General features: G+C 41.2%; 1 protein-coding gene across 2 annotated transcripts; it reads right to left on the reverse strand.

The window, feature by feature from the left end:
• Positions 1-751: 751 nt before the first annotated feature.
• On the reverse strand, positions 752-13552 carry ALG8 (ALG8 alpha-1,3-glucosyltransferase). Of its 2 annotated transcripts, none has more exons than XM_056327008.1 (13): positions 13395-13552; positions 12681-12759; positions 11162-11355; positions 9643-9752; positions 8653-8720; positions 7975-8101; positions 7290-7393; positions 7052-7172; positions 6612-6751; positions 5649-5788; positions 3892-3989; positions 2754-2826; positions 752-1402 (listed from the first exon to the last, which is right to left on the reverse strand). In XM_056327008.1, the coding sequence occupies exons 1-13, from the start codon at positions 13472-13474 to the stop codon at positions 1171-1173; spliced, it is 1566 nt and encodes a 521-aa protein (XP_056182983.1). In that variant the 5' UTR covers positions 13475-13552; the 3' UTR covers positions 752-1170. The 2 variants fall into 2 exon arrangements, with proteins under 2 accessions (XP_056182983.1, XP_056182984.1); XM_056327009.1 differs by having other exon boundaries at positions 12681-12748; positions 13395-13524.
• Positions 13553-13889: the final 337 nt, after the last annotated feature.

Consider the following 13889-nt stretch of genomic DNA (forward strand, 5'->3'; position numbering starts at 1 on the left):
CCCACAGCTCTAACAAGAGCCATGCTCTTATTTTAACATCCAACCTATTTAAAGAACACAAACTGCGTCACTATCCTATGGGCTACCCCCTCTGAAAGGGGGTCATGTTCTTCAAGCAACGTGGTAAGCTCAGGAACTACTGGGGAAAAAATAAAAATAAAACCAAACCACCAAAATCCTCCCTCTCTCCCCTCCTGGTTTCATCTGTCAGTGCTGGAATCCAAACCAGACTCCAATTTTAAAGGCAAAATCTTTTAGGGATGGTTAACTGGGGTTTAAAAAAGTGCAACAACAAACTGCATCAAGCTGTAGGTAACTGTCATCTTTAAGGGTACATGATTCCCCAGAGGCAGAACATGATAGATCTTTTCCGCAACTTACTAGAGGAATTATTGACACTTGGTCATTTGTCCCAGTTGCAGAATTTTACATGAATTACAAGTAAATACAATTAACCACACATTTAGCGGTGGTAAAGAAATTCCTCATTTCAGAAGCACGCCTCAAGTCACGAATCTGGTCTACAAAACTATTAGAACGCTACAAGTTACTTGCAAAAAATATCAATGAAACAAGGAGGTCAAAGGGACGTGGACAGATTAAGCAACTAATTTAAAGCTTGAGATCTGGGTGTCAAGATTTTGACAAAACGCATCCAGACAAGCTTCCAGCTAGATACTACATCCTTACTGGTGCGTGTGTCCCTCAAAAGCAGGGCTTAGACAGAGCTGAAAAAAAAAACCACAAGAAATACTCAAAACAAAAAATATCAAGTTTTTAATTTACATAGTCCACAGAATACAGTTACAATGCTCTCCTACACAGCAATGATCCCTGGTAATATGCCACAGTAATTTTTATTCAAATACAAACAGGAATGGGAAAGCCAGGCAGGTTTTTCCTCAAGACAGAGGTCTGGACTTTATTAAGCTTCACAGTTTATCCATGGCAAGTGGCATCTCACTGTGCCCCTCTTTACTGTGACAAGCAATTCTGATCAGAGGTATCCTCGTTGGGCAGTATAGAAGTGTTGGACAAAAAACTTCCCTCATGGTGATGGTACACGTATGCTGTGTCTTATCAGGAGTCGTATGTCCTTGTGACAACCCCTCACCGTGCTGGATAATCCCCGCAGGGGGGTAACTTGGGACTGGTCCCGACACCGTGGCTTTACTCAGCCTTTTGTTTAACAGAAATTCTTTCAGTCAAGACAGAGATGTAGAGTTTCAGCCAAGCATACGTGACACCCAGAGCACAGTACACAGAGGTCAGCAACAGAGGGACAAAAGGGAAGTGCTGTTTCCAGGGGGTCAGAGGAAATACAATTTCACAGAAGATTTCCAAAGGCACTAGCTGGACGAGGTAGATTGTTTCAAGCCAGTTAAGGAGAGGCCTCTCTCTCCTGCCAGACAAATGAAAATAATAAAAAAAAAGTTAAACCACATGATGTTGACTAACTATTCTGTTTTTCAAGCTATCACTGGTCACCAGTGCAAAGAATATCCCCCATTAGCTCACAATAAGGCTTTAAATAACAATCTAAGGAGCTTCAGTAGGAAAAAACCCCATCTTTTTTTCCCCCTTATGTGGCTTTTACACCAAATTCTAAGACGCCTTGGAATCTAAGTAGAAGTCTCATCAGCTGCTCTGCTTCACCTCACATCTTTCAGTGAGCAACTGAACAGAGACCTTCATATACACACCAAAGCTGTACTGGAAACATCAGATTTTAACTTCTTCCCCCCTCCCCCAAGCTTTCTGTAGGATGTACTATGAGCCAATCTCTCTTGCAAAGGACATTGGTGATAGGGGTTTGACTGCAGGGAGTTTACAGGGAAATTCATGTTCTTCTGGAAGGAATCTGTTTTGGAAAGTTAGGAACAAGAAACTTTCAAAAGCTCCATCTCTAGCTCCTACAGAGGTTTTTAGTTAGAGCTCTTCAGATAGAATGATTGAATTCTGGAATACTAAGGGGGGATAATAACCAGTCTGGTTGAAACAGGATGACCTACAAAAAGCAGGTGACTGGTGTACTGAATAGAGGCTTACAGCATTTCCAACATCCTTCATTACAGCTTGGTTTTGCCATGAAAAGTTTAGGAAATAGAGGTTATAACGATAAGCACTATCTTTGGTCAAGTGGTTAAAAGAGATCAACAGCATGTAAAAATACACAGGATGACTTGGGCAACTGGTCCTGACAACCAGCCTCTTCTCAGGAGATTCGCTGACAAATTACAGCTTGTAAGTGTATGTCATTTATAACCTGTCCCTTCCACATAGTTAAAATACTAAGTCCTACTGCAAAAAGACACAGCAGTTTTGTAACTGCTAGCACAGATCAACAGTCTCCAGAGAACTCACAGTAGTAAGTGCTCCAGTATTGAATTGAATCACAGAATCATTTAGGTTGGAAGAATCCTTTAAGATCCAGTTCAACCGTTAACCCAGGACTGCCAAATCCACTGGCTACAGCACTACACCTTAATGCTTCAACAGCACCATCAAGCAGGTGGGGATTTACTCGGAAGCTGTCACAATTCAAACATAGCAAGGATGTGCTATAATAATCCCAATTTAAGCTTTGCCTCCTGAAAGGAGAGCAGAGGCAGCAGCATCTTTTGACTAGTAACACTTTGATTTGATATTTCAGCATCAGTTTTCTGTGCTGTTTGCTCCTTAGGACAACACTGCTCCCAGTGACAGAAGAAATGGTTTTGTTCTTGGCATTGGAAAGAAGTTTCTTTAATTACCTGAAGAGAGATTTCAACGAAGAGAAGCTATAAACGGTAAACAGCAGCATAAGCAGTATTTTAATTGGAAGTTCTGAAACACAAGGAACAGAACATACTTCTAACATTAATTAAAAAAACCCTTCAGCCATGTAAGTTGCAGCATCTTTAAATCCTATTAGTTACACTTGCATTGTCCAACTTTATATTCTCCAAACAGAACTAAATGTTTTACTGCTTCAGACATCTAAAAATAAGCACAGGTATTTACTAAAGGAAATGCCAAACATTTGCAATGCACTTACTTCAATTATCTATAAACATACTGAACACACTAATTATAATTACAGTGTATGAAAGCACTGCAAATAAGATTTTCCTATTCAAAAGAAATCAGAAATCACTGGGAAACTTAGAAGTGACTGCCCTGTAGTCTAATGCTCTCTAGTTCTAGGTTGCACACTAGTTAAAAATCAGGTAATAGAGAAGGCAGAGGAAGTTTCTCATTTCCCAAAGCAGCAGCTTCACTACTGCAAATAAGCAGCATTGCCAGACCAAGAGTGTGAGTGTCTGAATTTAACTCTCCCAGAAGCATCACAATCAATACAGCGTTACAATGCTGTCGTAGCTATGACAGCCTAGGGTTTAAGTGAAGCAAACAGACCCTGAATTCATTGAAAGGGGAGGAGGGGGCTGAAGGAAGGAAAGAACAGATTTTGGTCACAAAGACAAATCTGTCTCTACACATACTGGTTTTAACTGACGCTGCTGCATTTTTTTTTTTTCTTTAGTTTAAGCACACTACTGATAGCATGAAGTAGTAGTCAGCTGGAAAACAGCCTGACAGGTTTGTTGTTTCAAATTGTCTTTACTGCTTTTGTTTCACATGGTTATGTTGGACAGGGGGAAGTTTCTACAACTGTGGCAGAATGAGGGACAACAAATGCTGACTATGACAATTTCTCACCCCTATTTCGACTTAAAGCCTACACATCTTCCACAGCTTTTTAAACTGTTTCTTTTCACTAGCTGGAGAGTTTGTATTTTGCAACTTTCAATGTATTACATAAAATAATCCAAAACTGTTACCTCCATATCACCTCTGCAAAAAAACCCAAAGCAGTAAGACGAAAGCACAGAAAGAAGGAAAACACTTTACCTGGTGGTGTGAACAACAATGGAAAAAGCGAGAAGTGCCCTGTTGTTGTCAGAATCAAGTAGATGCCAGCATCTTTGGCTCTCTGAACAGACAACAAGCTAAAAATGACAAGAATGTTACGCTTTTGTCTTTTAGCAGAGAAACTTAATTTCAGCAAAACACTACACAATTCACAGGAGACTGAAGAACAGGTCAAACAGAGTTTCACAGTAACCCAGTCTCTCCAAACACTGGACCTGCGATGAAGTCTCCTGCTTCCAAACCACGCGGCCTCAGATATAAAAATGCAGGAGGAAAATCAGCCAGGAAACCCCTCCTCAAAAAAACATACAGCCACTGAACAAACACACCAGAAAGACCTGGAGTTTCCTACAAATGGTCTTTTTCCTCAGCCAGCTTGCTGCCAGCATTGTCACCCCTGTTTCATCTCCTTCCTTTTGTTTTTCCAGTGTTAATTCCCTCCCTCCCATAATTCTCACTTCAAGAGTTTAAACATCACTAAATCTCTGAACAAGGAAAATACAATTTGTAGCAATGCTGATCAGGCAGCTTACAAACTATAGCCTCACATCTACCTTAAGCAGACAAAAAGTCCTTTTGGTAGAAACTGTATTGTCCTTGTCAAGCATAGCGCAGAAGGTCCCTTTCCTCACCTGGCTCCTGAACAATCTACCTAGCATTTCAAATACGAACCACAGCACTCATCAAGGCCTGAACTGCCTGGCAGCTAAGACTACTACAATATTTTGACATTTGTCCCTGACAGAGTAGATCTCTAAACTATTCAGAGAGAAGAAGAACTAAATCAACTACAAATACTTGCCATGCTTGAGTATGACAGCAGCATCAAATGCTTCAAGCCAGGCAAGAAAATTTTCTCTTTAAAAGGCAAAGCCATAACACATTTGACAAACAGGTCTTGGACTTTCCAGGTGCAATGAATGTACTGGACAATGCGGTAATAACAGTGGGAGAACCAAAAGACTACGAAAGTAGCCTGCTTGCGTCCACCATACCACATGAGAGAAACCTTTCATCAAGCATACTCCCAAGCCGTCACTAGGAAAAGGCTTCAAGGGGAAGCTAAATGAATTCTTTTAAGAGCTGCGGATCCACATACAGCCAAAAGTCTGGACCCCACTCTTTCATAGGCATGGTTTGTTTTGGGGTTTGGGGCTTTTCTGCATTATTCCAACAGCAATAAAGCATCTGAATCAATACACAGAGATTTTCTGTATACTATGCATCTTAATACAACTCAGCAAAGAGACACAAAAGAGCGTATGTAGTGTGTAGGCCTATGTCAGACTCCTAAACTGATTGCTTAATCACCCCAACACCACATGCTTCTATTCTTCCGATCATCTGCAAGTTAGCACAAAGCTTTGCTGTGCCCCACAGAGCTGATATGGGAATCAGCTACTACCACCAATAAAGCTCTACTTAAAGCTTCTGTCAATGCAAACTATTGTGAAGTATAAGCCAGTGTCAGTGTGTCATAAAAGATACTGTTTACCACCACACCAGTTTCCTACATACGCTATACTAGCATCAGCACATCCTATTGCTAAGGCGGCCACATTTTAATTGTGCCTGAAATTAATGTACTTGAAGTGCACTAAAACTTTACAGCTTAAGGCATTCCATAAACACGGTCATTTTCGGAAATACACTGAAAACAAAGCGATCCTCTTTGAGGATTCCTCAACAAGTGGCTGCAGGTTCAGTCTGGGCAACTACGTACAAAATACACTTACCTTAAAGGCAGAATAGCAAGGAGTATTGCTTTTTCATGCACGTGCCAGCCAAACATGAAGGAGCTCAACGCACAAAGAACAAGGCACTGTAGAAAGCCTCTGGGCCCTTGAGGTTTAAACCAAAGACAGAAAACAGAGGGCTAGAAACAACAGGCAAAAACAGGACTTCAGTGAAAAGTTTGGCAATCCTGAACACAAGCCATTGTCCAAAGAGGTTTTTCAAAGTTAATAAACACCACTGCACCCAGGTTGTGCCTGTGTGGCCCAAGCATTAGGTTGCACTGGAAGAACCGCATCTATTTGGATGCACGAGCAGAGCCTGAAGGACTTCATCAATGTAGCAGGAGGGGAAAAGCAGACTGAAAGACCACAGCCAGCTCCCTATCACTTGTGTTGGAAGAACTGTCCTTGACACTAAGCCACTACTAAACTTAGTTTATCAAAGTTACTACAAAGGTGTTGAAACAAAGATTTCCCATTAAAGGCCAGGTGCCCATTAGAGTGAAAAAGACTCTGTATCCAGGTAATTATTTCTTGAACCTTTAATTCTTTGCTTGTCGCGTTAAGAACATTATGCTTGCCTGTAGCTCGTGCTGTTAGGAACACCATAAGCTGCCCAAACAGTTCCACCACTATCTCTACTGGCATCCTAGTTAACTACCTTCTGTCACAAAAGGTTACTTCTAGCTCACGCAGAGTGGCTGTGATCCAAGAACACTTTTAACAATCTTTTAACCGTTCTAGAGTTGACAGGGACTATAATTTAGCCACACTTTGAGACAGTAATATTGTGTATAAAGAAATATATTAATAAATATAACTTATAATTTTGGTTTTTTTTTTTTTTTAAAGAAAACTTACTGTCGTCCTAAACTTAAAGTTCATGTGAAGGGTGTGCTAATCAAATAAAAACTACTAGGGACAAAACGCATCAGGTTTCCAAAAAATATTATTTGTTCTTACCAATATAGATATGAAGGTACAGATTAATGTTGCCAGTGGAGTCACAGAAGGGAGGACAGTATGCTGAAATTCTTGAACCAGTCCTCCTGTCATGGAGGCTTTAGGAATTTTTGTATGATCAAGAAAATTACACTTTAAACCTAAAACCAAAACATAACAAAAAAGCACAAGCTGATAAACACTAACGAAGAAAATTAAGTAGCTGAACTAAGTATATGACCAAGTATTTTCTTTTTTAAAGGACAGCAGAGAAGAATGATTATTTCTGACCTAATGTTGAAAACTTAATGTGAAAAACATGCACTGGATTACACAGATAATCAGATGATTTAAAGCAATCTGAAAATGTAATTGACTACCTGCATTTTAAAATGGGGAAGACTAAAATCCAGAGAGCTCTATCTGCAAATAGGCACCAAACAGCGATTAGCATACTGTACCAAAAATTGTTAGTGCTTTATCCATGGCATTGTACAAAGCCCAGAAGTTAGGAGCCCAATAAGCATGGCAGAGGCCTCGTTTGAAAGGAAAAAGCCGTGAAATGACTTGAGGCAACTGGCCCTACAGAAAAAAATAAAAATAAAAAAAGAAATGTCTTTAGGTGAGACACTGCTTATATTTCTGTAACACAATCTTCTAACAGTTCAGGGGAATAACAGGTGAAAAAGGGGTTATTACCAATACTATGAAGGGACCCAATGAAAGAGCAGAAACAAGACAGACAATCAGTCCCAGAAGAGTTACATGAAGAAAGCTGAAGCTTCTCCACTTCAGGGATCCATCTGCAAGAAACAGTTTATAAAACAGTTACTGTGACAAGCTAAAAGGGAGACAAAGCATTCCACACCAGCAGTGAATTGCTAGCATCTATTTAAAAGAAGCACATAGCCTTTTATGCCAATATATATATTCAGTTGCTTCCTTCACCAGTTAGTTTGCATTTATTTCTTCCGCATTGCAGCTCCTGCATTATACAACCTTTTGGTATTTTCTCTTTCAACATAATACCATTTCTGTTCATGTGAGGAATATCAGGCATGTTTCCGTGCTAAGGAGTGGAAAGGAACTTGAAGAAGGACTTTGAAATAGCTGCTAATTCTATCTAATATTAGATATGAATATATTATGGCTTCAAACTGCTGTGTGCAGTTTGTTCCTGTTGGGTTTTCTTAATAAAGAACTCCCTAGAAACATTAATTTTACAGAAACAAATAAATATCGAAGACTTTTAAAGACTCAAGCAGAACTTCTGTCTGACCCACAGCCATTTTGTTCCAATGGCATCTGCACATCTTGAGTCTTCCCCAGGCCCCACAATTAACACAATCCCCCAAAAGCAAGAGAGAAAAAACCCCCATCTTACCTGCATTATTTGCAGTAAAACAATAGGATCGTAACAAATAAATGCCGTATGCGGGGGCCACATACATGTAGATGTGTTTGAAATGCAAAAGAACAGCAAAAAGAAGAGCGCCCTCCAAATATCTTTTCTAAAAGGAAAATAAAACAGAACGTAAGTTCTTCTACTTGCTCTCTCTTTGTACTAACGTCTAATGGTCCTCTGTTGTACTCCTAAGGTGACAGGACATTTATATCATAGGCATAAAAAGAATAAGGAGTATTTACTTCAAATTACACACTCAGCAGTGTTATGCACAACAGGTATGGAGAAGGAAACTACATTGTCACACAATACTTGCAACACTGGGGTAAGCCTCACCACCCCATAGCTCCAGAAGTATGTTTTCTAGGGACTGGTGACAGGGAAGAAGAGAAGATGGCACGAAACCATGCCACACTGCTCAGGTATAACACGGAATTTAGTTTCCTCTCAGGGAACTGCAACACTGCAGCAACAGCAAGCAATTACAGCGAGTTTCAAGTTCTCCTCTTCCCCCAAACTCAACAAGTAATTAAGACATCCAGCTTAGCACACCTCACCTTCAAGCCTCTCCCACTGCCTTCAGTATGGGCAGTCCAATGAAGTGAATTAATGCACCTAATATATGGCAGCCAACAGAAGAGAGCCACACAAGTTTACCTGACACAGTCGAGCAACAGAAAGAAGCATCAGCCCAAACAAAAAGCCGTTGTACTGAAAGTGAATATCTGAACTTGAGTTAAGAAAGGAATAAAGCAAGCTTTCTTTATCTTCATCAGTTTTCTGGGGAAGACTCAAACTTACAAACAATAGATTCAAATTAAAATGGAACTTAAATCAAGACAGCAACCTTAAATTCACTCCCCATAGACACAAAGCGTTATTTAACCTTACCTGTAAGTACTCTTAGACAAAATCTAAATATACTAGCATATTATCTTGAAGAAGTGAAACATAACAATCTGATTACATATGTATTGGGCAACTTATATAAGACAAAACAAAGAAGGTTAATTCTCCTTTTTTTTTTAATCTTTTAAGTATTAGTTTCCTCCCACACATTGGTTAATGGATGGAGACAGCAGTCCTCACTTACCTACTAGCTGTAAGTAGGCAACTTGGGTAGGGACAGGGACAAAGAAAGCTAGTCGTTCCTATAGAAGAATTACTGTTGCTTTCCCCCTCTGCTCCCTCTTCAGCTAGATCAATGCACATTGTGTCAAGACTGACTCAGTAATTGGCCTTTCCAGAATTATTTTTATATCCTCTTTAAAAACCTGCTAATTCTCATGTAACATTAACCAATGGAATACAATCCAACCATAAAGCACTCCAAGATTTTCCTTGCCACAGCACAAACTTAGAACCACACCCAAGGGGGGGAAAAAAAAAAAAAAAAAGTGGCTCTCTGCTAATACATTCTGTAGCCAGACTGGTCCCCCTGCAGTTCTGGCATATCAGACCAAAAACTGAACAATTTCCATTTTGCCAAATAATAATTCTAATGAAAACATGAAGTTATTCAACTAACCCCAGAAATCCAAACAGTAGTGTTACTTGCTGTGATAGTAATAATAATATTCATAACAATACCACATGCTGTAACAGGCTGTTAAACCACAAACAACCCGCAATGGCTGGAAAGGATACGATCCACAATTAACAACCCAAAATTCCACAAGAGCAGAACAGCAAGAATAAATGTTGGTTTTTCCAGGATATCCTTTGCAGCTCGTTTTCCATTTACACACCTGCAGCACCTGAACAAGAGCAGAAGAAACAGAAGTCTTAACTGAAACAGCCAACAAAAACATCTCTGCTTTTAAGAGCTGAGAAGTGCACTTAACATGAAGTTAGCTATTTTATTAGGATGAAAAGCAATGATAAAATTCTTGCCAAATTCATCATAAGAAGACAGCATCACATATAAAGTTTAGTAAAAAAAAGGATTTTAGATTTCAATAGCTGTAGTGTGTTCCGCACGCTAAAGCTTACATTAAGTAACTCAGTCTCAGGTTCAAGTCTCATATTCAGTAATAACTGTAAAGTTGTCATAACCTGATTGCTATTGACTTCTCATGAATGAACAATGCATTGCTACATCTGGAGACAACATTCCAAGTTGTATCTAAGGTCCTCAGTTGGATATTAACCTCTGACTCCCCCCCAATATTATGAGCTATTTCTGTTGGTTGAAAACATCTTATTACTTCGCAGCATGAAGCCATATGGTCCATATTATTTTTGAAGATAAGGTTAGATCAGATTAAAAAGTTGTGGATGATTTGTGTTGAAATACTATTAGCAGAGCCTTATTAAGAAAGGCAGCACATTCATTCATCTTTGAGTAAAAACAATAAAGGGAAAAAAGTCACAATGCAAAGCCAGCCCATTTCAAATAAAAGTAAATGAAGGAGCTTAGGTAGTGCTCCAATGCAACAGTGAACTTCCTACCCAGACTTTAAGCAGACAGAACAAAACAAGGGAAGACCGTTAGAGCCAAACAATTAAGGTAGGCAACATACTACTCAAACCACCTCACCTCTCTCTACTCTTTAGGTGCAAGATAAACACTTCTTCACAAAGTCAGGGCACACTGAAAACATGCAATCTTAATATTGTTGAATTAGACTTGGAATAATCAGTTTATCATCCCGAAAACCAAAAACAGTGCAGTGATTTTGCGTATTTGATGATACTCATGTTTTGCCAGAAGCTTCCTTTACGCTCCTACTCTAGAAGAGCAGAGTAATATGAAAAAGTAACAGAAGAAAAACAGTTGAGTGCATGCAGGCTGTCCTGCAACTCCTACAAAATGAACCCAACAACAGAAACAAAACAGTTACGTGTGAAACAGCAGCTAATGTCTGGATGTCTACAACCTGGTCACACAGTAATGGCATTTCCAAGAACAACTTACCTTGTGTTCAGCAGCGTGTTCCAAATTTCTCCTTGAATAGGTTAAAGCACCTTTGATATTTCCATGCATTTACAAGCTTATCTGTACAAATAATTGTTTGTTGTTACTCTAGAAAAAGTCCATATATTAAATACTATCCACTGTCCCTAAAATCAGAATGTTAAGAACTTAATAAAGAACTCCCTAGAAACATGAATTTTACAGAAACAAATAAATAGCAAAGACTTTTAAAGACTCAAGCAGACTTACTCGTAAACTGCATATATGAAAACAATATCTGTAAAAATGACGGAAAATCTTTGGAAGAAGATGGTTGCATGACTGGTGTAATTTAGATTTTCTATAACCAACATCTTGGGGTCAAAGTACTTGGCAACATGCGAAAGTGCGTATTCAAACCAGGCAAAAAACGGTGGATAATCCAGGGTCCATTCTGAAGTTGCCTAAAGACAAAATAAGATTAAATACTTGAACGCAATTCATGCTGTTTACAGCCCTTCAGGTACAGTTCATGACAGCAAATCAGCTGATGTATTTTATCTCAGTAGCCTCTATTCAACACAAACTATTTCCCAATAAAGTAGCCAGCTGTATGGTGTTGCACATGATTTCAGCCCTTCTGTAGTACTGGCAGAGGGGTGGCATGTCTTGATTACTAGAAAAAGATTAAATGGCATTTTGTGTATCTGCACCTAGCCAGTATAACTGTCTGTTCTTTATAAATCAACTTTCTGTAATAGGGCCTATATTAAAAAATTCTCAATAAAATAGTTCACAGTGAATATTGGTCTATATTAGAGGAATCAGCAGCACAGCCTTGTCACAGCCTCAAAATTATTTTTACTCACTAGTCAGTATATCTTAATTCTAGTAAGACCTTATTAAGGTCTAACAGTATCGGGCCATCTTTTCCCACAAGGACAGTTGCTGTGCTCTGATCAACAATTAACTCCTTGGCTGTAGAAATAGAAGAGAAAGAAGGAGGAACAGAGCAGGTTGGGACAGGGCATATTTCTCAGCATGCGTGTTCCCAAACGCTTATGTCATGCTGCCGAAAGGCATGCTATGCTTTGGCACTGGGATCATCACAGAAATTTGTTTTACGGTATTGGATCAGCCTTTCAAAATTCTGACCCGCACAAATCATTTACTCTTAGATACAGTTTCCAGACACTTAGGTGGAGGAATACCAGAGACTGTGATATTTATTCCAGAACTCCAGAAGGCACTTGTAAAATAGATTAAAACCCAGTTGTGTAGGCTGAGTTTATAATGAACTTAAAGGTGATTAATCTAGATTAGAACTGATAAATGCTAGTAGCGCACCAGCAAAGGCTCAAAAGTTTAACACGGTGATTGATTTCATTACATATATACTCATTTATATGATTCGTTCTTGTGATAACCGTGTATCATTAACGACAAGAGCAAAATGAACAGCAATTTAAGACTACCATGCAATTTGCTTCTGTGTTACACAGCCTTCCTAATAATCCATGTGCCTTAACTGCCTTTTTCATTTTGCCTTCGTAAGTACTAGCAGCTTCCCCAAACAATTCTCATTTTTTAACTGCACGCTACACAGGGCTAACAAATCGTGACTGGCATATGTTTCTGTACCGCTGCATTACAGCTGCCAACCATCAGTATCCTTGACGTATCTCTTTTGCAAATAAAAGGCTTTCTCCTCTAGCAATCACATAGGCTGACATACCCAATACGCCTCCAATTCATAAAGAGCTAAAAAATTCCCCCAACACGTACTTACTTCATAGTACCACTGAGAGAGGGGCAAGTTGTGAGTGATGGCAAGCCAATTCCTATGCACTTCAAAATCTGTGGAATAACTACAGAAGGTTTATATTAAGAGTCACATACAGACGCTTAAAGAAGAAACATTTCCGAGCACATCACTGCAGGCAGATAAAACAGGAAACCTCCACTGAGCAGCTCTAGGGAAAGATTCGCACCAAGTTAACTCAAACACTAACAAAGATGCTGCACGGACTTTGTGCCAAGGACACATACAGGTGACTATAGGGCACCAAGTATTTATAGCTTGGCCTTCTCTGACAATTCATGTAAAAACTGCAGGTTCTAAGTGATTTAACAGCGATTTTTTTCTTTAAGGAAAAAAAAAAGCCACAGTGCCTTTTAGAATAATAATAATAATAAAAAAACCCTACCGCGCCTTTCAAATAAAAAAAAAAGCGTTAATGTTTCAGCACGCTTAAAGGCGCTCCCGAACACCAGCCAGGCGGGACGGGCTGCGAACACAAAAGCAAAGCTGCCACCCACCGCGCCCCGCTGCCCCAAGGCCCCGGCGGCGACACGGCCCCGGGGACGCCAGGGGACACGGGGGCCCCCTCCGGCCCCGCCGGCCCGCGGCCCCCTCCCCGCCCCGAGGGAGCGGCGCGGCCCAGCGGCCGCCGCGGGAGCTGGCAGGCCGCGCCACCCCCGCCGCCCCGGGGAAGCTCCTTACTAGGCGGGGATGAGGAGGCACTTCAGGAAGGAGACGCCGAGCGCCAGGGCGCGGAACCCGCCGCGGCCGCCCGCCGCCATGGCCCGCCCCGCGCTGACAGAGCGGCCGCGCAGGCGCGATGCGGCCCCGCCGCCGCCGCCGTTCAAAGCGCGCGGCCCGGCCCGGCCCGCCCCCGGAGGTGCGCGTGCGCCGGCCTGGCGGGGCGCTGCGCGTGCGCGGGCGGGGCCGGGGGGGCGGGGGGGGGGCGGGGGGGGCGGGGCATGGGGCCTTTGGGGCGTTTGGGAGTTTTGGCGTTTGGGCTTGGGTGCTTGGGTGCTTGGGCCTGGACTTTTGAGCTGGGGCTTTTGGGCTTATGAGCGCTCGGGCGTTTGAGCTCTTGGGCATTTTGGCGTTTGGGCTTTTGGGCATTTGGGCGTTTGGGCGTTTGGGCTTTTGGGCTTGGACTTCGGGGCTTGGGCCTGGGCTTTTGACCTTTTGGGCATTTGGGCTATCGGG

The sequence above is a fragment of the Falco biarmicus genome, chromosome 2 (genome assembly GCF_023638135.1).
Source record: "Falco biarmicus isolate bFalBia1 chromosome 2, bFalBia1.pri, whole genome shotgun sequence".
NCBI lineage: Eukaryota > Metazoa > Chordata > Aves > Falconiformes > Falconidae > Falco > Falco biarmicus.